Genomic DNA, 21,609 nt, shown 5'->3' on the forward strand with positions numbered 1-21,609 from the left:
AAGATATTGCAGAAGCGACCTCCCCTCGCTGCCATTTCAGCCAAGCGTTCTATTCATTGACAGCCGCTTCCCCCGGAAAGAGCGTGACCATAGCGACAGGGAAGTGCGAGGACGGGCCCGCAGGCTTAACATCCGGTGGAGGCCCCGCCTTCTCGCTGTAGGGGTGGTGGCCTTGGGGAGCCAGTGTCAGGCACGTGACCGAGCCAGCTCTTCTGCCGTAGGAAGGAAACCAGCGGCGGCGTTCCTTAGCCGAAGTCGTCGCCGCCGTCAGCAGGATGTCGGGCAAGGACAGGATTGAGATCTTCCCTTCGCGGATGTGAGCGGCCCTTTTCTTTTCGCGCGGTCCTCAGCGGCTCCCTACCTTGAGTGGTGGGGCAGCCCTTGGGGCGTTGAGGGCACTCAGCGAAGTTTCACTTAGGGGCGCCTCGATGTCTCTTCACCGCCAGGTCTCATTCATAGGGGCGGCTCTCTTTGTGAGCCCAGGGTGATGAGCACTGTAAAGTGACCGTAACGGACCAGTGAATGGTAGTTATTCTGAATTATTCGCCCGAGGTTAGCGCTTGAGTGTGCAGTTTCAGGCGGGTAGCCATGCTGGTCTGCAGTAGAACAGCAGGATTCTAGTCCAGTGGAACCTTGGAGACCAACAAGATTTTCAAGGTTAAAAGCTTTTGTGAGTCAGAGCTCCCTTCTTCAGATATCGCATAGGTGTGTGGTGTGTGTGAGCGAATCTTACGACTTTCTAAACATTTTGAAATATTGCGTAGTAAATGCAAAATAAAGTTCAGGGGTATTTATCACCATCACGAGGCAGGTTGTAGAATGGGGTATAGGATTTGTTGCTCTATAGATTCAAATCATAGCTCAGTCAAGGTCTAGCTTTGGGCGGATTGCTTTGCCTCATTTTTCCAGACCATCTGGTAAATTGAGGTAATAGTAACTATTGGGTGAGTGGATAAGATACGAGGCTTATTGTGAACTTCAGTTATAGCATGAATTATAAAGGAAAAGGGGGGTGTTAATGAAGCAAAGTTATTGAAATCGCAATAGTGGGTATAGCCAATTTATTACAGAACAAGAAGATTGATTTATAGTTTGTGAGAGGTTGAATAAACTGATAATAAAATTCCTTTTTGTTATCAGGGAGATAGGTTCATGTAGCCACCTGTATAGGTTACTCTGGTCTTGTTGTGTTAAATGAAACCTATGACTCCTGTATTGAATTGAGAAAAGGCCTCCATGAGTGTGTTGCTGGGTAGGCAGCTTGCTGCTTTGTTGTTGATCTTTTGATTGAGCTCAGAACTGCACATGTATCTGTTACTGTTAGAAGAGAGCACCCCCTCACACACACACTGACTCCTGTACCAACATACAGGTCAAGCAAATACATTTGGGCAGGAGGAACCTTTAGCGTTAAGAAAATGAGGAACTGTAAAACAGCAAATGCTTTGTCATGTAGTCAGATGTCTTTGACAGTTATGGAACAGGGTTGTCATCCTCTCAGAACATGAAGTACTTAGAAAGGGTCTTAGCCATGGTGCTAAAGCTATCACATACAAAGCTCTTCTATCTGCTGCTTTAAGTAAGATCCTACTGGGTAGTTCTAGGTTGTTTAATGTCAGTCTTAGATTTGTATGTGCTCTATTTCAGCATTTTTCAGCTCTGTATTGGATTTTTGCTGATGTTACGTCTTTGTAAATTTGTATTTATTTACCCTATGGCATTGCTTATTGAAATGTCCTTGCTATTGACTGTACTAATCTCACACTATGTAATCCACCTTGAGCCTCAGTGAGAAAAGCAGACTATAAATGAAATAAATTAATTCATTTGCATTGAAGGTGAGGAGTGCCCTCAAGTCATAGCTGACTTATGGTTGACCCCAGGCAGAAGCTAAGCAGGTCAACCCTGTTTAGCTTCTGAGATCCAGTGAGATCAGGCTCACCTGGACTATCCAGGTCAGGGTGCTTTTGCATTAGAGAGAAATAAGTTCACTGAAACTTTTCTCACAGTGAGAAAACTTGGGATTTCTAAAATAAAACTGAAAATAAACAGTAAGCAATTGTGTTCAGCTTTCAAACAGAATTCCAAGTTGAAGGCAATAGCAAGGAGTAGTATAATTTTAAAAAAAGAAAAATTGAGATGTGCCATAGCCCATTGGTTTTGGAGGGCATGCCTAGATGTACAGGACTGATCTGTTAACAACCATGCCAAATCTTTCTATGGACCAAATGCTATTCCCTAGTTCTGTAGAAGATCGTGCTTGAGAATGGTGAATACAGGCAGCAGGATGCTTGCTTATTTTGATTAGTCAGGTTGTTGTTAAGTGGAATGATTTTGCAAACACGAAGTCAGTCTTCTTGAATGACACCCCATCCATCGATAAGATGGTCTACATAAGTTTGAGATCTTGGTGCTGGAGATGTTGAACCAGAAGGTGACCTTCTAATGTTTCTAAATGAGCCTGGTTTTACTGATTAATGTGGCAGTATCATCATTGTTTCATGACTGAGACTTTGACCTTCAAGTGATTTTGTATACACTATTTAGCCAGTAAACTGTAAGAGCAGACAAGGGTGTTTCATCATGACTAGGGAGTGACAGAGCGTCCTTAGAGTGATTTCTCTCTTTCTCCTCTCTCCTGCCCTTCCTCCCTCCCCATGTAATTTCACATAAGGAATTTAATATTTTAAAAATAATTGCAGTGAAAATTGGTGGTTTCCACATAAAACTTAATAAGTGAATGGAAATTAATGGAAATATTAATAAGTTCTGTGTGCTTCATTCCCTGTCTTGATCTCAAGTGGAGTGAGAGAGGATGCCTGGAGTCTGTGCTTGCTGAATCTGGCCTGACATTCTTGATAGTAAACAGAACCATGTTTATTGCATGCACACAGTTTTGCAGAATCTTGTTCCAGCTAGTAAATGAATTAGATTCAGATAAGCAAACAGTAGTACAAGCCAGTTGGAACAGGAAAGGAAAAGCTGTCTATATTTTTTAAAAAGTTGGAGTTGTGTTTCTTAAGGTGCTGTGTGGTAACTCTTTGAGAAGTTGTCATGACATTTCTTGCCCAGCATATCTAAATGGTGCCTTAAGTTAATAATGGAGGTTCAGTGCAGGTTTTCCTTGGAGGGTCAGGGCTGTCACCAGGATTCATAGGTAAACATAACAAATGCCAAATTGTCAAAAGTTGCCTGAGGGAGCAATCCTAAGCAAGTCTATTAACAAGTAAGACTCATATTGGGTTTACTTCCAAGATAGTGTTCTTAGGATTTCAGTCTAAGTCAAATGTACATAGTGTATAGAAACATTCATTAACCACTTGGCAGCTGTTTATAATCTTAGAATGAGGTGACTGCACTTATTTGAGGAACTGCTTGTCTGTAGAGTCTGAACATATGGTAAGGCAACTGTTGTGACATCCCTGCAATGATTGGAAGATAGAAGGAGCAGGGGCATAGAATTTGCTTTATTGTGTAACCATATGCATGCAGTCACCTTATAGTAAACACTTAACCTTTAGACCCATCATAAATCTTTGCTTGTCATGTGTGTTAAGTATATACTCAGGTTCTTTGATCCAAGGAAAATTGTTGAATTCCTCTTGCTTTCGTGTATATGCTTATGATGTCCCCCCCTCCCTTTCTGATTTAAACAACTTAAATGGCATTAGAGGTGTTTTAAAATTCCTGCTACCCAATAAGATTCTTTGGAGTAGCCTGTCACTCAAGGCTGTGTGTTTCTGTGAAGAATTAACCCTTCACAGTCCTTCAGCTGTTTGTACAGCACTTCAAAGCTTTTAAAAAGTGCAGCCCGTCACAACGCCTTTTCCCCGTTTCAGAAACATTCTGGTCTCTTTTTGTATCAAATGATAGGATCAATTTTCTCTTTTTGAATCTGGCAGGGCTCAGACCATCATGAAGGCCCGTTTGAAAGGAGCCCAGACAGGCCGAAACCTCTTGAAGAAAAAGTCTGATGCTCTGACTTTGCGATTCCGGCAGATTCTAAAGAAAATTATTGAGGTAAGTGAATTTGTGTTTCCGTTAATAGGAAATTTTTTGTTTCATTAAATAAGACAATTGGTGATTAGTGTCACAGTGAGTGTTGCTCTACTTTTCTCCATTATGGGTTGTAGCCTCCATGTTGGTATCTTATTGCAATTGCAGACAAAGATGTTGATGGGTGAGGTCATGAGAGAAGCTGCTTTCTCACTGGCTGAGGCAAAGTTCACGGCTGGAGATTTCAGGTAAGGTTTATAAACGTTGTTTGGGGGGCTTTTGTATGGAGGGGAAAATTAGTGAACTTGTGAACTATATCAATATTAGAAGACATATTAGAAGACATCAGATCTACATGGTTTAAGTATGTCTACCGCTTAGATGAAAGCACATGTGCAAAGTACCCCCTTTTCAGGAAGAATAACCCCCAACAACAATTTAGTAGACCTTAAAACCATACGTGTCTGTCCTTCTTGTTTGACTGTGTTACAGCTTGCAGTAAGCTTTAGTGCTGATATCAAAAGTGCTTGAGGTGTTAGCTCAGTTGCATGCCTAAAAAAACAGTTCTTCCATTTGTTATATTTTGTAGTATACTGAGAAATACTGGGCTAATGGAAGGCAATAACTTAGTTGGTTTATGGTAATTAACCTCTACAGCTCTCATCTTTTAGTATTGGAAGTTCCCATGCATCTGAGGATTATATATATAAGTTTCTTGAAGTAATCACTTTTTTTTTGCTTTAGTTATCTGTAAGGTACTACTTGTTCTTTTCAGGGTTAGTTTTGACATGTTATACCTTTATTTTATATTTATTTTATTTTTGTTATTTGTAGCCTGCCTTTCTCACTGAGACTCAAGTTGGTTTACACAGTACACATCAATATGATCAATGGTTGGGATAGTCAGTGAACAGTGAAATAGGTTATGGGTTGCAGAAATTTGAAAAAAAGCATAAGTCTGGATACAGAGAAACATTGCTGAAACAAAGCATAAGTAATTAAGCATGACATTTTTAACAACATGGAAGCTAAAGAGTAGGAGCATATCTGCATCAACAGTAGTCTATTACCCAGTAATACATCTATAGATAGGGGTCCATGTCCAGAGTAGTCCGATTTGGGGGAAGGCCTTTTTTGGCAGCTGCATTTCCTTCTCTAGTGGCAGTGCTGGATCCAATATAACCCCTAATCAGCTAGGAACATTTGAAAAACATCATAGCCTTTCCCCCAGGCAAATGTTGGTTGCATCTCTAAATTTACAGTTAATATCAGAGCTTGATTTTCTTTAAAATTGTGTTTGCTGATCTGTAAGCACTAAATATGATGGTTAAGCAAATTGGTTGGCCATTGTTCCTACTCATTCTTTTAAAAGTTTAACTGCTACTTGATCATCGCAAAATGAACATTCTTTTGTTCCTGCAGTACTACAGTGATTCAGAATGTGAACAAAGCTCAAGTCAAGATCCGAGCCAAGAAAGACAATGTAGCAGGTAACTAAATTATAGGCTTATTTATCCATTGGGACAACCAGTGTGGTTTTAAAATAGGAGAGCATATCTTCTCCTGAAAATTACTCAGGAATATTTCCCTATAGAACTACTTTTTGAATACAGTGAAGAACTGGCTTTTGTCTAATATACTCACGAGACTTACGGTGCCATCCTAAGCATAGTTGAAATCATTGGGCTTAGAAAGTTCTAACTCTACTTAAGATGGCAGTATAAGTACTGTTTTTCTCCTAATCCGTGGCCGTGTTGTTTCTGCAATGTGGTAGAACTCTCACTTCTTATGAGTGGGACAGACTAGAGTGACTTCCAGACAGAGCAGATGGGAAACAACTGGACATGGATTAGTACCATGGGGTCTCCTTATGCAACTAATACTCCCAAAATTGTACTATTTACAAACCATATGTGGAACAAATTGTTGCACTTATGTCCATATAGCTGCAGATTTTCAAGAAGGCCCCAACTAACAGTGATCATGGTGGTCTGAACTGCACCTTTGCTGTGGAGTTCCTCTATTTAGTTGTGTGAGCAATTCTTTACAGTTTTCTGGCTTCAGATAGGTTTTGCCCTGGCCCAAAAGAAGAGCTGTTTAAACTCCCAAATGATCCAATTTCAAGAGTCATGAGAAAGAATTGAGTTGAGGCTTTGGAAGAGTTTTCTGTAAAGCATTTTCTGGCCTTTACAGGTGTGACCCTTCCAGTTTTCGAGCATTACCAAGAAGGAGGAGACAGTAAGTAAGAAGTGATTCCAGAACTCTGTTGTGTTGTTTTTATTAACCGATATTGAATCAAGAGTCTTGGAAGCCACATTTTTTCCATTGTAGCTCCATGAAAGGACAGTAAACTGTTGTTTGGACTTTTTATAGCTATGCTGTAAATATTCATCAGTTCTGATGGGTTGATTTTGGAAGATGGAGGAAAGCATAACATATGAAAACGGGCAGGAAAAGATATTTGAGATTTGACTGCCAGCCTTGAGCACCTGATGCTTTTAAATGCAATACAGAGTTTTTGAAAGCAGTAAAAAATTTTACTGGTTACTTCAGTGGGTTGTATTCTTTGTCTCTACTTGTGTTCTCCATATTAGAAAAGAAAACTGAAATGAGTGGCTTGACATCTCTCTTGTGCTTAGAACCACTCTCCTCTCTGTAATGTCTTCTGGGGATCTTAGTTCTGTGGTGTTTTTTTACAAGGCCGCTATTTTTACTTGATCAATTGTTTCAGGTTATGAGCTGACTGGTTTAGCCAGAGGTGGGGAACAGCTGGCAAAACTGAAAAGAAACTATGCTAAAGCCGTAGAACTCCTTGTAGAACTGGCCTCACTGCAGGTAGGTGGCAACACAAGACCATCAGAAGGATTTCTGGCATTGCTGCATTGTGGGGCATCAACACAGGAACCAAGGAACTGTGCCACAGTGTAATTTTCAAATATTTAATAGTTCTTAATTACCTCTTCTGTCTGTTCCATTTTGTGCCCCATTCACTTGCAGTTAGTCCTACAGTCTAATTAGTAGGCGCATGATGCAAAAACTTTGCTGAAGAGGTGCAGTTCTGGGTCTGGTGGTGCCTGGATGGAAGATGTCCTCGGGAATCTCATGTATCCCTCCTTGACTTACATGGTGGAAGGAAGAATATACACATAGTAGTAAAAGTAGCTAAAAGGCACTGCAAGCACCCACAACCTCACCTCCCAGGTCCGAGCGCTGACCATAGCCACTCCATCAACCAGGCAGGCAGGATGCGGTTCCAGTTATTTATGAGCTCTCCCTTTCCCAAAGGCCAGGCTTTCCAATCTCGGGTTCGTTTCTAGGGTGTGCCCATGCACATAACATGAATTCCAGACTCAGCTTAGTAAAAGATAAGTTGATTAATTAAGGAGTGTCTCTAAAAGCATGAAGCACTCTTACACAGGCAACAGGCATTAAAACAAGAAATCCTTACTGTTGTTAAATATTAAAAACTGCCTATCTAAAACTTAAGAGCTAGCTACATAAGTATCTCTAAGTGGTTTCCATTGTACCTTATCTCATCCATCGATCACTTTCTTGTACTTGGTCGATTCAGCATAAGAACATGGTAAAAATGACCAAAAAATGCAGGTTTTAGCTTCTTTCTTGCACATTTGCATCATCATGAACAACTGACTGACCTGAGTGAGATGAGGCTATCTTTTCAGGCATCAGTGAATCACCCACCCCCAAAAAAGAGTCACTCGGGGGTAACCACTAAACCAAACACAACCACCCTGACTAACAATAAGTCACACAAATTCCTGTAATAAATACTGCAAATAAAGTACTTAACACTATTCACATATAGCAAATGCAATAACTTAGTCTAATCAATCCTCTACAAGGTATGCGGCACATCCACCCACAACCCCAATGTTAATCACAGTGTAGGAGGTCCAGTACAGTTAAAGTGCTACAGTCATAAACATTCAGAACAGTGCAAAATAGCTGGCACACCGAAAATGTACAGTCCAGAGGCAAGCAAATTCTCTTCTAAGAGACCAGTTCAAAGTGCTCACATGCAGAAGTTCTCCAGGGCCGTTTCCAGACGGCTTACCTGCCTCCGGAACGTCGCGCCATGTTGCGGGGAAAACGCAAAATATTGCGTTTTCTCACGGGAGTTTTGCGCGATGTTGTGCAAAACTCGCGCGAGAAAACGCGATATTTCGTGTTTTCCCCGCAACATAGCACAACGTTCCGGAGGCAGGTAAGCCGTCTGGAAACTGCCGAGGTAAAGTTATCCACTATAAATTATACTGATATTGATACTTTTCAGATTCCTCAAGTCTAAAGAGATGAGATGGAAGTCTCCAAAGCCAGTCCTCTGGTCCCCAAGGGGGAAAGGATATTTCCAGGTGCCAGTAGTCCCTGACAGGATGCTAGCTTAAATTATTCCTGTTTCGGCTTTCCTTTCTCAAGGAGATTGCACATATTTCATGATTCCTTTGCCTATGTTGCACAAGCACAATAATAAGTACACACACAATATATTATACAAAAGTCCAGATTTCCTATGCTTTATCTTTCTGTACAGTATATCATATAGTTATCCAATAGAGAGTGTCCCATCCTACTTACCAGTGTGTACTCATTCAGTGTCATGCAGGGAGTTCCATCTGTTTTCTTCTCTGAATGGGAAGCACTCAATACCGCAAAGCTGGTTAATTAATACAGGGGATGTCCTAGCAAGGCATCAGAATGTAGTGCCTCCATCACCCTGTTTCTGATACGTGAGATATCTTAATTAACCGACGTGTGCTACCTATATAGGGCAGGAGCACTCAATAATGTACACCACATTAGTAGTACTACAGGTTGAGAACTGTCTCAGTTGCATCTCCCTACCTATACTGGTTATTCTAAACACCTTCCCATCAGTTGACAACTCACATACATTGCACCTCCCACATTTGTGATGTCCTGATATCTCCATCATGCCCTGTCTGGTTGTTTTAAACTCTACATGTATCAACATGCCCCTAAATTGTGATATTAAACACCAAGGATTACGAACAGGAAGTAAAACAGCAGTTGAATGATCACTGCAGTTACGCCCCCACACCATGAGATCCCACCAGACACATTATGAACATTATTAAAGTTGCATTGAATGAGGTTCTGATGGGAGGAGAGATCACAACGGCTTTGCACCGATCTCTCCTGAATCAGTATCCCTGAATACCCAGGTTCTACATGTTACCCAAAGTGTATAAACATGGTTTCCCCACTCCAGAGAGACCTGTAGTACCGGGCTCCAATTCAGTATTGAATTCATGTGGAGTTTAAAACAACCAGATAGGGCATGATGGAGATAAATAAGGAACTGTATTCTGATGCCTTGCTAGGACGTCCCCTGTATTAATTAACCAGCTTTGAGGTATTGAGTGCTTCCCATTCAGAGAAGAAAGAACAGAGGGAACTCCCTGAATGACATTGAATGAGTACACACTGGTAAGTAGGATGGGACACTCTCTATGGGATAACTATATGATATGCTGTACAGAAAGATAAAGCATAGGAAATCTGGACTTTTTGCATATTGTATTCTGTGTGTATTTATTGTTACGCTTGTGCAACATAGGCAAAGGAATAATGAAATACGTGCAATCTCCTTGAGAAAGGAAAGCCGAAACAGGAATAATTTAAGCTAGCATCCTGTCGGGGACTACTAGCACCTGGAAATATCCTTTCCCCCTTGGGGACCAGAGGACTGGCATTGTACAAGTATTTGTTTTACTACGTTCCTGCATTAACCTAATGTCATTAATCCATAAGGTCTGCTAGTGCAACACTCTGCTCATTTCTGTGTTCGCAGGAACATACATGTTGCAGAGTAATCTTCCTGCCTACTCCCAGGCCATTGTTTCTGCCTAGGCTATAGGATTCTTTGACCTATGCAAGTGTTTAAAAAAGCTTCCAGTATTCCATCCCAGCTATAGCTTAATTGTGCTAGGCAGCACTGGAAATGGATAGTGGGAATGTGGTGAGACCATTTTGATCCTGATCCAGTGCCACCCAGTGCAAGTCTAGTATTGATATGGATATGCCAGTATGCTTGAAGACTGGGCTTCTAGTAAATACTCTCTTTAGAGAAGCTTGCCTGTGAAATACTGAGTGACCAGACTCCCATCATGCCAGTTTGACTTTATCTTTTGGGTAATAAAAGCCCCCAATTATTTATAGCAACATGCTTTAGTCTGGATTGAGATCCTGAGACCTAATGTGTCATGCTTATTTGTCATTTTGTACTGCAGACTTCGTTTGTTACTTTGGATGAAGCCATCAAGATAACAAATAGGCGTGTGAATGCTATTGAACATGGTAAGTGAACACTGCTGTTGCTTTAAATGCTCTTTTGCCTGAGTTGGCGATATTAGGTAGGCTCAGGAAATATGGACAGCTACAGGGTCACTATAGAAACAGCATCCACTTACCTTAGTTCAGGGAGTGATTGTGGTCTCCAATGGGGTCCCAGATGACAGCAAGATCTTGGGAAAGGTTAGAAATCCCGAAAAGGAGCTCACGTTAGGAATGAGTGACCCTTTCCCATCCATTTTAGGATATGCTACAGTCCAATTTTCAAATTTTTTGCTGTACCCATGAGTGGGAAACCTACTCTTTGAGCAGGGAATCAGAGATTTGAAAGTAGGACAACTGTAGCTTATGGATTTTGTTATGACTATTCAAGTTCAGTGCTCTCTCCATAGATGTTATACTAAATTAAAGACTTCCAGTCCCAAGTACCATTCAGTGGGACTTTGAACCTGTTTCCATGATCAAAATATGATTTACAATTCACTCACCTTGGGGGAGGTAAAAGCATGTAGCAGCTGATTGCTTGGATGCAGCTCTGTTGTCCTCACATTTTGCCACGGCAAGGTGAGGAAAATTTTCAGCTTGCCTTGTCACATGGTGGCCAGTGATGTGGTCATATAGTGTAAATATCAATTGTCACAGGGCTAACTACAGTATGCAATCACAGGCAGCCCTATTCTAAGACCCTTATGCTGGTGGAATGCTAGTACCACTAGCTGGCATCCCTTGGCTGTTTTTTTTAGCTACCCCAGAATTTTTCAGTGGTGTGGTTTTTTGCTGGTGTTGGGGGCATGTTTGGGGCTGGAAGGGTTTAAGATGCTGATTTGAGTCTTGTTGCATCCATGGTGTGCCCCTGTTACTACACAGTTCTGTGCCAGCTTAGTAGCTACACTGGTGAGTGCCAGTGCAATGCTGCCAGGGCTCACTGCTGGTGGTACTCTCAGGATATGCTGGTGTAGAGTTTAGTTGCTATCCTAAACTTGGCTTAGGAAGGGGTTCTTAGACTACTAACAGCAAAAAGTTTTATTTTAGTGAGATAAACCATCATATCTGTGTTAAATCTGTTTTAAGTCAGAGTGCAGAGAGCATAGGAATTTAACAAAAAATTTGTTCTTTCAGCAATGTTACATGGTTGTGTCTGTCACTCTGCAAAACAACATTTTGCATGGCTGTACTCCTTATATTATAAATAATGTTTGCTAGCAATTTCTTTTCCATAGTGATTATTCCCAGGATTGAACGTACACTTTCTTATATAATCACCGAGTTGGATGAGAGAGAGCGGGAAGAGTTCTACAGGTGAGAGACTTGGCAATCTTTTCATTCAAAAAGATTGAGGCTGTCTAGAGTCTTAAATTTTTTACTATAGGTAATTCTAATAGTCTAGCTTGTTTGTTAACAATTGCATTTCCTTCATAAACAAGTGAAATTTGTTACAGTAGCAGAGTTGCTGGATTCTAGGTTGTGTTGCTGAACTGGTTGGCTGCTTTTTTCTCTTTCAAGTGATCCCTCATGGCCATCCCCAGTACAGGGTCATGTGGCAAAATATTAGAGTGGACACTCAGCAGTAGCCAATACCATTTTTATGGTTTGGGGAATTATTAAACATAGCTGGCTGCATCAGCGTGCTGCTTCTGTACATGATCCTATATCAGTGAAAATGTCAGGAGGATTCTGTGGAGAAGTAGCAGGCTTGTACCTGTGAGCCACTGCAAAGCTAAGTGGTATGTTTGGTGTATGTAAATGATTCCTGTTACATTTTTGGTATAATAGCTCTTCTACAGTGGAAGTCACTACTGCTTTTAGCAAGACATTATCTGATTTTTGACTGGTTGTTGGCAAGTTCTGGCATGTCTCATGCAGGGAGTAGTTCCTTTCTACCTGTTCTACTGAAAGACAAATGCTGAGCAAGAGCTCTGGTTTGTCAAGGCTATTAAAATAACATTGGTTTGAAACTTTATTGATCTTGTAAATCTTTGTGAGGAGACAACAGCTCAGAGGAGAACATGCAGAATCCTCTAGAACTGTTGCAGCCGTAAGTAGCGGTAGGAAGGAATAATGTGGAGGATTGCTTGGTAAATATGCTAGAGCTGCTTGATTCTAGTATGGTCTGAAGTCTGAAACTGGTTCTAATGCAAAAGTGAAAGTTGGCATTCACACAGCACAGGATAGTGCATACAGCTGGGCTGTTGCCAGTCTGATACAGGCAAAAATGTGCATCCTTGTAGCCCTGGAGGCTCTGATGCCTGAAAATTCCTCCCTTCATGACAAGAGAGTGTATCTCTGCAAATGCCTGCTTGTGCATCACCATGTACATAGGGCTTAAGAGTTCTATAGTTCTATACTGGAGAAAAGGACCAAAAAGTTACTGCCATTGGAAGTGTCCTTGCCTTTCAGCCCAGCATGACTGGAATCATAATGTACCAAATTGTCTGTGATTTACCTGGCAGCTGGCCACCCTGTCCTGTAAGATTTTGATGTTGAGGAATCTGTGGAATATGAATGTTGCTGTTTTATTGAATCTAATGTTGTAGGTTTTAATTGTTATGCTACCTGTTTTTCTCTTTTATATTGTGTTTATTGATGTGAACTGCTCTGAGCCTGATTGCAGGGAGAGCAGACTATAATAAATAAATGTTTGAATTTACTGTAGAGAGTTTTGTGTGTTGGTTCATTGACTCCAATCACCTGTTTCTTCAGTACCATTTTTAAATAATCACTAGTCTTACCAGAAACAGTGAGGTCATCAGTTAGTCAATTAGATTTGGCTAGGTGATGGCATTACTGAAGCCATACTTAGTTGTGGGCAATATTCGTACTCTGATTTGCTCTCAGTAAAGTACTCACTCAGCTTAATCTGATAAAGTGAGGATTTCACTGATTCTTGGAAGGTGACAGATGTTTTTTAAAAATAGCAACTGATGTAGAAAACATACAAAAAGAACATTTGGAGGGGGTCAGTTGCTGCAGTGAGGGTACATTTGAAAAGTCAATTAAATGGCGGGGAGGGGGGACCTTTTGCAAGGGGAAGAAATGTTCATCCACTCTCCTGTTTTGTCTCAGCACTTGGTTCCTACAGTTTTGGTCCATTATTAACAACGTTTAAGTAGAAACAGGAAAGACAGTCATGGGCTTTCAGAAATTATAGCTTCACTACTCATGATTGCTTATGGGGTATAGGAAACCTGTGTGCCTTTCCTGCCGATGAGAAGTACATACACATTTCCCATTCCCGTAATGCCCCATGCAATACCTGTATGTGCGCACATGCTGTCTGAGAATGGGGGGAGAAAATGAAGTTCTCATGCCCTCTTCAGATTCTTCCATATGTAGTTGCTGCATCGCAGATAAAATGGATTGAGACTTAGTTTAAGAATGTTTTAAGTTTTGTATGCTATCATTTACACTCATAGCTTTCCCAAGAACTTGGTGATGGTTGGAAGCCAGTAGTGAATTATGCTTATGTACCAGAACAATCAATATTTTTAATTTACTCTTTAAGATTAAAGAAGATCCAGGAGAAGAAGAAAATAATAAAAGAGAGGAATGAAAAAGAACAAGCGTTACGGAGGGCTGCTGGGGAGCAAGAACCTGCCAATTTGCTAGCTGAAGACAAAGATGAGGATCTTCTCTTTGAATAGTGGTGTTCATCTGTGATGATTCAGGAGAAGACAGAGCAATGATTCATTGGGACACAGTTCTGGACCTGCTGTGCTGCTTATTTATGATGTGGCTTGTCATTTGGTGTACTAGTCTGTGATCTAGACTCATTCTGGATTTAATCCAAGAGATATGTTACGGAAAACAGCTAATGTTTGATCATTGAATACATGCATGAAGCAGAATCATTTCCAGTTCAGTTTATCCGTCTCCATTTCATTTCTTCAGCCACAAAAGAATTGGAACCTTCTCTTCTGCTGTGCTTTTGGCTATTTTTAGACTCCCCTCACTCCTTTTTACAATTGTTGTGGGCAGAAGTGCTTGTCCACTTGCTTTGTGTTCACAGTTGAAAAGTTGCAACCTTGCAGCCTTACTAAGTGACATAAGTTGTAGTTGCATCTTTTTGTTACAGATTCCCTTGTAAGATGGCTCTACTTCTGTTTAATGTATCTGCCAGCCTATTTGCATCTTCTGAAGATCAGTAAATTGTCTAAACAAAGGTTGTCTTTCATTTATGTCAAAAATAGTTATCATGGTCTTCAAAGTAGGTGCATCAATGTCCAGATACTCTTGTTTTGCATCTGAGCGAGCAGTAACTTAAAATTATGAAATAACTGGAAAATCCTGGTGTCAAGTTCTTTGTCATAATGTGCTGCGAGTTTCCCTATGCCTTATCATTAGCTGTCATGGGGCTGGGAATCCTACATACTGATACCATGCCCAAAGGTAAATCCTACACAATAGTGGATAAGCACCTTCCAGTTTTGGTCTTGTGCCTCTGTTGCATGTATCATGGCTGTGTTTTTAGACCATGGCAAAAGAAAAGCATTGAAGATGTTACAGCAATAAGGCCCTGTTTGAGAAAAGAACAGAGTTGTGCTCTGTTCCCTTTTCCGATGGACCCCCAGCTCCTTTTGGGAGGAAGGATTGCACAGGGTTATTATGGGGAAGGGGAAAATCTGCTGCTGCTTTGTAGTTGGAAACAAAGTAGTGACTGACAAAATATTGAACTAGTTAATGAACAGTGTAGAAATTGCAGAGTAAACTAAACAACTGGAGCAGTCGACATTAACCCACTCAACTGAACAAGACTAAATTCTAATGTTCAAAAAAATGGGAAATATTTTTTAACAGTCAGCCCCTAGACATAAAGCAGTATGATCACTCCAGTAGGTAAGAGATTCCATGTTGCAGAAAAATCAAATTAGACGTTCATTATGAATGGTTTTTTTCACTCTTGGCAAATGAAGGAACTTGGAATTCAGCAAGTAGTTTATTATCATTATTCTTACACTTCTTACAGTCCTAGATTGAGTGAATGCAAAAGCAACATGAGTCTGTTCTTCTATTGTCATCTGTGGGCTTTCCAGTTCCCTCTATTAAAATGACTTTTTGATACTTAGATAAGCATACTGGTACAAGTACTTTTATGAGCTAGCTAAGAGATGGTGAGAAAATGCTTCGTAAGTACAACATGCTCTGTGCAGTCTGGTATTTTCATTGTTTTGAGAGCAATGAGCTACAACAGTATTTGTTAACAGTTTACTTCAGAACATCAGGCCCATGGTATAACACTGGTGCAGCTGAATGGTAGGAGTTTTTGAGGCTAAAGTTGGCTTCTATCTGTGTGTTTTGGCAGTCTATCACCAGTTGCTGCGACAGCTACAACACAGATGACATGCACCAGGATTACATGGAGTAATCCTGGTGCAACTCTTAACTTCGTACCAACACTACAGTGTCCCTGCTGCAGCCATCTTTTGATGGCTTGATGGCCTGCATGCTGGGTTGCTGGTACGAGGGAAAGACATAAGCTAAGAGATAAATTTATAGTGGTTTATTTGAAGCTGAGAAGTATTTTACATTTTTACATTAGTGTGCAGTTAACATCTCAAAATAGAGTATATGGTATCTAACAAGCTACAACCCAGGGCTACCCACAGGTCAAGGCATAAAACCCTTCTGTTAACTCTTCATATTTAAACACAATTACATTCATGGTTTGCTAACAGGGACCCATGAGTAAAGGAATTATTTTTTCTAACTCTTTTCCTCCCTCTTTATAATATAAAATAGAATACTATAGTCTTCGGAACAAATTTTTCATTTTCTTCCCTTATCCAAACACAAAAGAACATTTTCTTTCTGTGACAAGGTAAGAAAACATCCTTCTCCATAATACGCTTCAGCAGAAGAATGGATTGATTTCAATTCAGTTGTATTCTCTCAAGAATTCAAAAGGTTATAATTAAACAAAAAGGGGTTTATTGCTTAACATACTGATGGTATGGTATACCAATTGCAGCATTTCATCATAAATTACAATCGAGTTAAATGACAATGGTCACATCTAATTTACAATACAGTAAGTTTTCAGAATTTTTTCTCATGGCTACCAAAGTAATTATAAATTTAAGTCTCATAAATCAGAATCATCCTCTTAGAGAGGATGAGCAATACCTACACCAGCAACTCCAAGAACAGGAGTAGAAATACAGCATTTTTTCCACCCTATCGGTTAAGTATTGGGGAAAGGTTGCAGCCTTGCATACTCTCTCCCTTAACCTCCTGTGCACAAATTATACTGCCCTTAAACATAATTCTTCATATCTGCACTAACATTAACTTTAAAATCATGATTAATCTTTCACCAGAGTATGTTTGTAATCAATTTCAAATGCCAAGTTTTAAACTTGCCCTGATTTGCACTAACCATGGATAACAACTGGTGTAGAAAGGTTGAACCACTATCATTAAGGGTGTGTGCGCACACATGTGTGCCAGTGGAGTTTGTGTGAGATGTGGAAGGGAAAGGCATGTGTAAGCCTCAGGTCATTTCTGATTTTAAAGCATGTTAAGGAGTGGGAACTACTAGATCTGCACTGGCCCACAATGTCTTAATGCCGGTGCCTAAAATCATATTAAAAAAAACCCTTGTCACCTGGCACTCTAGGCAAATTATTACTCACTGGCTTTTCAGTGACACATAGCCTATTCTCTGTCATTTCTATTTCTAACCCAAAGGCTGTATTGGATGCAGGCACATTTGAATGATTTCACAATCGCTTTATAAACTTCTTGTATTGTAAGACCATTTGTGTACATAGCAGCAAAGCCTCTGTGTGCTTCTAAATTTCTCTTCTCTCTTCCCCCACGGTGGATACATAGATTCTTAACATTTGTGAATTTTTTTCCAGTCAATTAAAAGTCAGAACTAAATTTTTTACACACTTCTTATACCAATGAATAATATGTTCAGCTGTGAACACTGAAAAGGGTATCAATCTTTAGATTTGTCCCATTGAATCTTTCACAGAAAAAAGAAAAATGAAACCTAGAAAGACAACTATTAGTTATATTCATATATGTCGAAGTAACCTCCAGTGTATGACTGCATATAAAAATAAGCTATGACTGAAAACAAACTATCAATATTCACATTCAAGGATGCCAGCAGAAAAGAAGCCACAAAACTAATTAATTTCAAGAAGCAGCTATGCTTGCAGATGCTTCATAAACGTAACAGACATAATATTGGAACTTTTAAAGGTATTTTCAATTGCACATAGATGCTGGTTCTATAAAAAGACAAGACACCAAGTTTCTAATTTAGGAGTTTTCACATTCTCTCACCATCTTTTTTTGTTTTACAGTATCAAGGGTAATAACCTGATTTAATTAACTCCAATTAGCTACCTACATGACAAACAGCCATGAGACATTTGTACCTGGGTAAAAAAATACAAGAAAATATTCTAATGTTCTTCAATCCAAAGTCTATTTTCTTGGTTATAAAAGACATTTTACATTATAAGGAAGCAAATCCTTTTTTAAAAAATCCATATAAGAATTTTTTTCATAAAAATATAACCTTTCCCTTCTAAATTTTTCTACAGTGCCGTAGGATAACAGTGGCGGCCAACCGATAAGTTTAAAAATATCACATCTAAAATATCAACTTATATATAATTCATGTCCTGTAGGATTTAGGGTTATTTAATAAGCTGTCAAATCTGATTTACAAAATAACTAAAGACAAAAGGTTAAAATATTTACATTGTACATATTTTCTGTTCAAAACTGCAGTGCTATTAGACAATGGAATGTTTTATCTAACAAATTCAAGCTTAACAGGGCAACTCCAGATCAAAGTTTCCCCTTTGACAATTGAGAGAGAATTCAGATTAATTCTTCTATCGAATATTCTGTAAAGCTATATTTGCAAACTACAGTCATGTCTGCAAGATCATTAAGTTAAGTATTAAATAATAACCAATATTTATAACAATCAGGGATTGTACACATACAACTTGCTATAACTGCCAAGTTCTATGCAAAAATTCTAAACAGAAAATGTAATTTAAAGCAGCTGCTTGAAAGGCTAACTCAAATGATTTTTAAAAAGGTAGTGGCTTGTCCAGACCATCTATGTCTGGTCAAAAGGTGGTGAAAGCTCCTATATCCTAATCACACCAGAACGGTTCTGTTTGCATATTTTTTTGCACTGATTATCATGTACCCAGAGGGCTAGAGCTTAACCTATTATCTAACATCACAGATGAGTCAGTCTTCTATTGGCCAAGTCCTCCTTTGCCTTGCAACTGTTCTTTTACCGTAGCCAGGAGGATGGGACCCACTGAGGTTCTGTATCAAGTTTGTTAATTAAACGAAGTAGTTCTTGATATGCTTTATCAATATCAGAGTTAACAATTGCAGTATCAAAGTAATGGCCATTATTTTGTTCCATCTCTCTTGTTTTCTCTATGATTTCTCGTAGTTCTTCAGGCTGAAATTGAAACAGAAGTAAATGTGCTATCTTTCAGTAATAATGTAAGGATCACACATCATACATATAAACACTATTGCACATTATGCAAAACAGTAATGAGTTCTGGAGAAATCAAGGTATGGTAACGGTAAGCCAGGAGGTCAAACTATCTATGGTAGACTATTTTTGTACTTGAGAGGTTTTGTTGTGGTTCCTGCCTAATCAACTACAAGAAACTGCACCCTATACTGAAAGTTTACATAGGGGGAGGGGGGCACCTTTTATCATCAAAATCATCTTCTCCAGATTGCTTTTTGTCTCAAGCTGTATAAACACCTGCTGGTTTTTCCTCATGGGATGAAAAGAGACTCAGAGGACACAATTTTGATAAGAAAAATGATGTCCAAGAGTGCAAAGCACCCTTCTCTTGTCAATGTGAATTTGCAATCTAGATTGCAGGTTTCCAAAACTGATGGTTGTTGTGGATTTTCCAGGCTGTATCGCCGTGGTCTTGGCATTGTAGTTCCTGACGTTTCGCCAGCAGCTGTGACTGGCATCTTCAGAGGTGTAGCACTGAAAGACAGAGATCTCTCAATGTCAAACTCAGTGTTTGACACTGAGAGATCTCTGTCTTTCAGTGCTACACCTCTGAAGATGCCAGTCAAAGATGCCTGGCAAAACGTCAGGAACTACAATGCCAAGACCACGGCGATACAGCCTGGAAAACCCACAACAACCATTGTTCTCTGGCCGTGAAAGCCTTCGACAATATTTCCACAACTGCTTTGAGCTAAGAGCAAATATTAATATAACTGACTGTGTTTGACCATCACATACACTATACTATCTTCATTCTAGATAAAAAATGCATCCCAGAGAAGAGGGTAACTAATTTTAAGTAATGGAACATAAATATCTAAGCCACTGGTACCTGCGTTGTGGTTCATGGACAGCCACATTTATTTCCATCTCTGGCATAAGGCCTGTAGCTTACACATTCCTCCAGCAGAAGCTGTTCCATTGGAAACTACCTGCCAACCAGAAGCTACATTGGGTGGGGACCTTGCCTACTTTTGTGAAACACGGAGCAGGTGCCATATTGAGGATCTGTGCTCAGAGAGTCATAAAGAGCATTTCAAAGAGCTACATACAGTTTCCAAGCTGAGTATCCCTGATCTAAACACACAACCAGCAACAACAGGCTAGTGCCACCCACAGACATAGGTCGTTTTCACAAGTCTCAGCATAGCACTAAACTCACAGAATGAGGGTGTCTTCACGGCTCGATTTCTGACATCATCATGCCACGAAAACAGAATTGTGACATGATGATGTCACATACTGCTCCATGAAGATGCCCTCATTCCGTGAATGTAGTGCTATACCGAGATGTGTGAAAACGGCCAGAGACTGGGAAGAAATTGTTCCAAACACAAAAGCTGTATAATACATTGCAAATATTTGCATGAATTTACAAGAGTCTGCAGATTTCTCAAGAGTTCAATCAGGCTAGCTATTCAGTGCAATAAAAAGGGGAGAGAAAATTGTTTCAAGGGGAAGGGCTGTGGCAAAGTGGTAGAGCATCTGCTTGGCATACAGAAGGTCCCAGGTTCAATCCCTGGTATCTCCAATTAAAATGATCAGGCTACAGGTGATGTGAAAGACTTCTCTCTACCTGAGACCATGGAGTGCTCTTGCCAGCCTGAGTAGATAATATTGACCTTGATGGACCAATGGTCTGATTCAGTATAAGGCCGCTTCATGTGTGATATGGTGGTAAAATCTGAAATTTGCAGCTGTAACTTTAACTCTGAATAGATAATGTTTATTTGTGCTCCAATCCAGTAAACTGGTGTAGTGGTGGTGAGCCAGTTTGGTGTAGTGGTTAAGAGTCCAGGACTCAAATCTGGAGAACTGGGTATGATTCCCCACTCCTCCGCTTGAAGCCAGCTGGGTGATCTTGGGTCAGTCACAGCTTCTATGAGCTCTCTCAGCCCCACCCACCTCACAGGGTATTTGTTGTTGTGGGGATAATAACAACATACTTTGTAAACAACTCTGAGTGGGCATTAAGTTATCCTGAAGGGCGGTATATAAATCGAATGTTATTATTATTAAATATCCTTTTGGGCATGAAGCTAATGCAAATGTAGATGCAAATTTTCTATGCATCGCAATGCCTACCTGAGTCCTACTGAACTTGTCTGAGGAGTCATCACAAGAATGGGGTTGTGCATGTGCCTCCAGGGCCACCAGATGTTATGCTAAAATAACTTCCTGTGACTATACTAAAATTTATAAAAGTGTGGGACATTACACAGCACACAGAACTACATTGACAAAGATTAATTTATTTTGAGCAGCTTTAAACAAATTGTTCAAGGATGGTGGAAATTTTTTAACCAAACAGGAACAAATAGTAAAAAGCATGGCCAACGTGCCGCATGTGTTCTAAAAGAGGCACAGGCAGCCATTTACAGCACCCCTGGATCAGAGCAGGAATGCCCATACATACGGTTAAAGTACAGAGTCAGGCATGAAATCCTGCCTGCCTCTCTTACATTAGCTGCTATGTGTTCCAGCTTAGTGCAGGAGAAGAAAATGCTCCTCCTCATGCTGGGGGATGAGAACGGATTGCAGTGAGCTTTAGAGAGAAATTCTCTCATACTTTGACTTTTGGAACGCTTACCAAAAAGGCTGACCACCAGCATTGTAAATGCTACACAACATGAATATTACCTTTGGATTTTTGCCCTCTTTGGCTAGTAACGCACGAAGCCGCTCTTGAGAAGGTGGTGCAATGAAGATAATATATGGCTTCAAGTCTGAATTACGTAAGCTCTTCAATGACT

The 21,609-nt window shown here is 40.1% G+C and overlaps 2 protein-coding genes across 5 annotated transcripts in view; one reads left to right on the top strand and one right to left on the bottom strand.

Moving 5' to 3' along the window:
* The first annotated feature begins 171 nt into the window (after positions 1-171).
* ATP6V1D (ATPase H+ transporting V1 subunit D) lies at positions 172-14,603 on the top strand. The gene is made up of 9 exons (XM_054972891.1): positions 172-316; positions 3,903-4,020; positions 4,165-4,244; positions 5,419-5,486; positions 6,190-6,234; positions 6,728-6,831; positions 10,269-10,335; positions 11,550-11,628; positions 13,832-14,603. The coding sequence occupies exons 1-9, from the start codon at positions 276-278 to the stop codon at positions 13,968-13,970; spliced, it is 741 nt and encodes a 246-aa protein (XP_054828866.1). The 5' UTR covers positions 172-275; the 3' UTR covers positions 13,971-14,603.
* Positions 14,604-15,243: 640 nt separating this feature from the next.
* Positions 15,244-21,609, bottom strand: part of PALS1 (protein associated with LIN7 1, MAGUK p55 family member) — a 98,318-nt gene continuing 91,952 nt past the window's right edge. For all 4 annotated transcript variants that reach the window (XM_054971539.1, XM_054971536.1, XM_054971537.1 and 1 more), the window contains 2 exons: positions 21,497-21,607; positions 15,244-18,775 (listed from right to left, as the gene is read on the bottom strand). In XM_054971539.1, the coding sequence (XP_054827514.1) occupies positions 18,599-18,775; positions 21,497-21,607 (288 nt within the window). In that variant the 3' untranslated portion in view covers positions 15,244-18,598. The remainder of the gene's footprint in view (positions 18,776-21,496; positions 21,608-21,609) is intronic.

Source organism: Eublepharis macularius, chromosome 2, assembly GCF_028583425.1.
Source record: "Eublepharis macularius isolate TG4126 chromosome 2, MPM_Emac_v1.0, whole genome shotgun sequence".
NCBI classification, from domain to species: Eukaryota; Metazoa; Chordata; class Lepidosauria; order Squamata; family Eublepharidae; genus Eublepharis; species Eublepharis macularius.

Bases quoted from the DNA above. Each gene is read 5' to 3' on its own strand.
- ATP6V1D (XM_054972891.1), top strand. From the start codon at position 276: ATGTCGGGCAAGGACAGGATTGAGATCTTCCCTTCGCGGAT. The intron at 4,245-5,418 runs GTAAGGTTTATA...TTGTTCCTGCAG, and splicing joins TTCACGGCTGGAGATTTCAG to TACTACAGTGATTCAGAATG. The intron at 10,336-11,549 runs GTAAGTGAACAC...TCTTTTCCATAG, and splicing joins TGTGAATGCTATTGAACATG to TGATTATTCCCAGGATTGAA.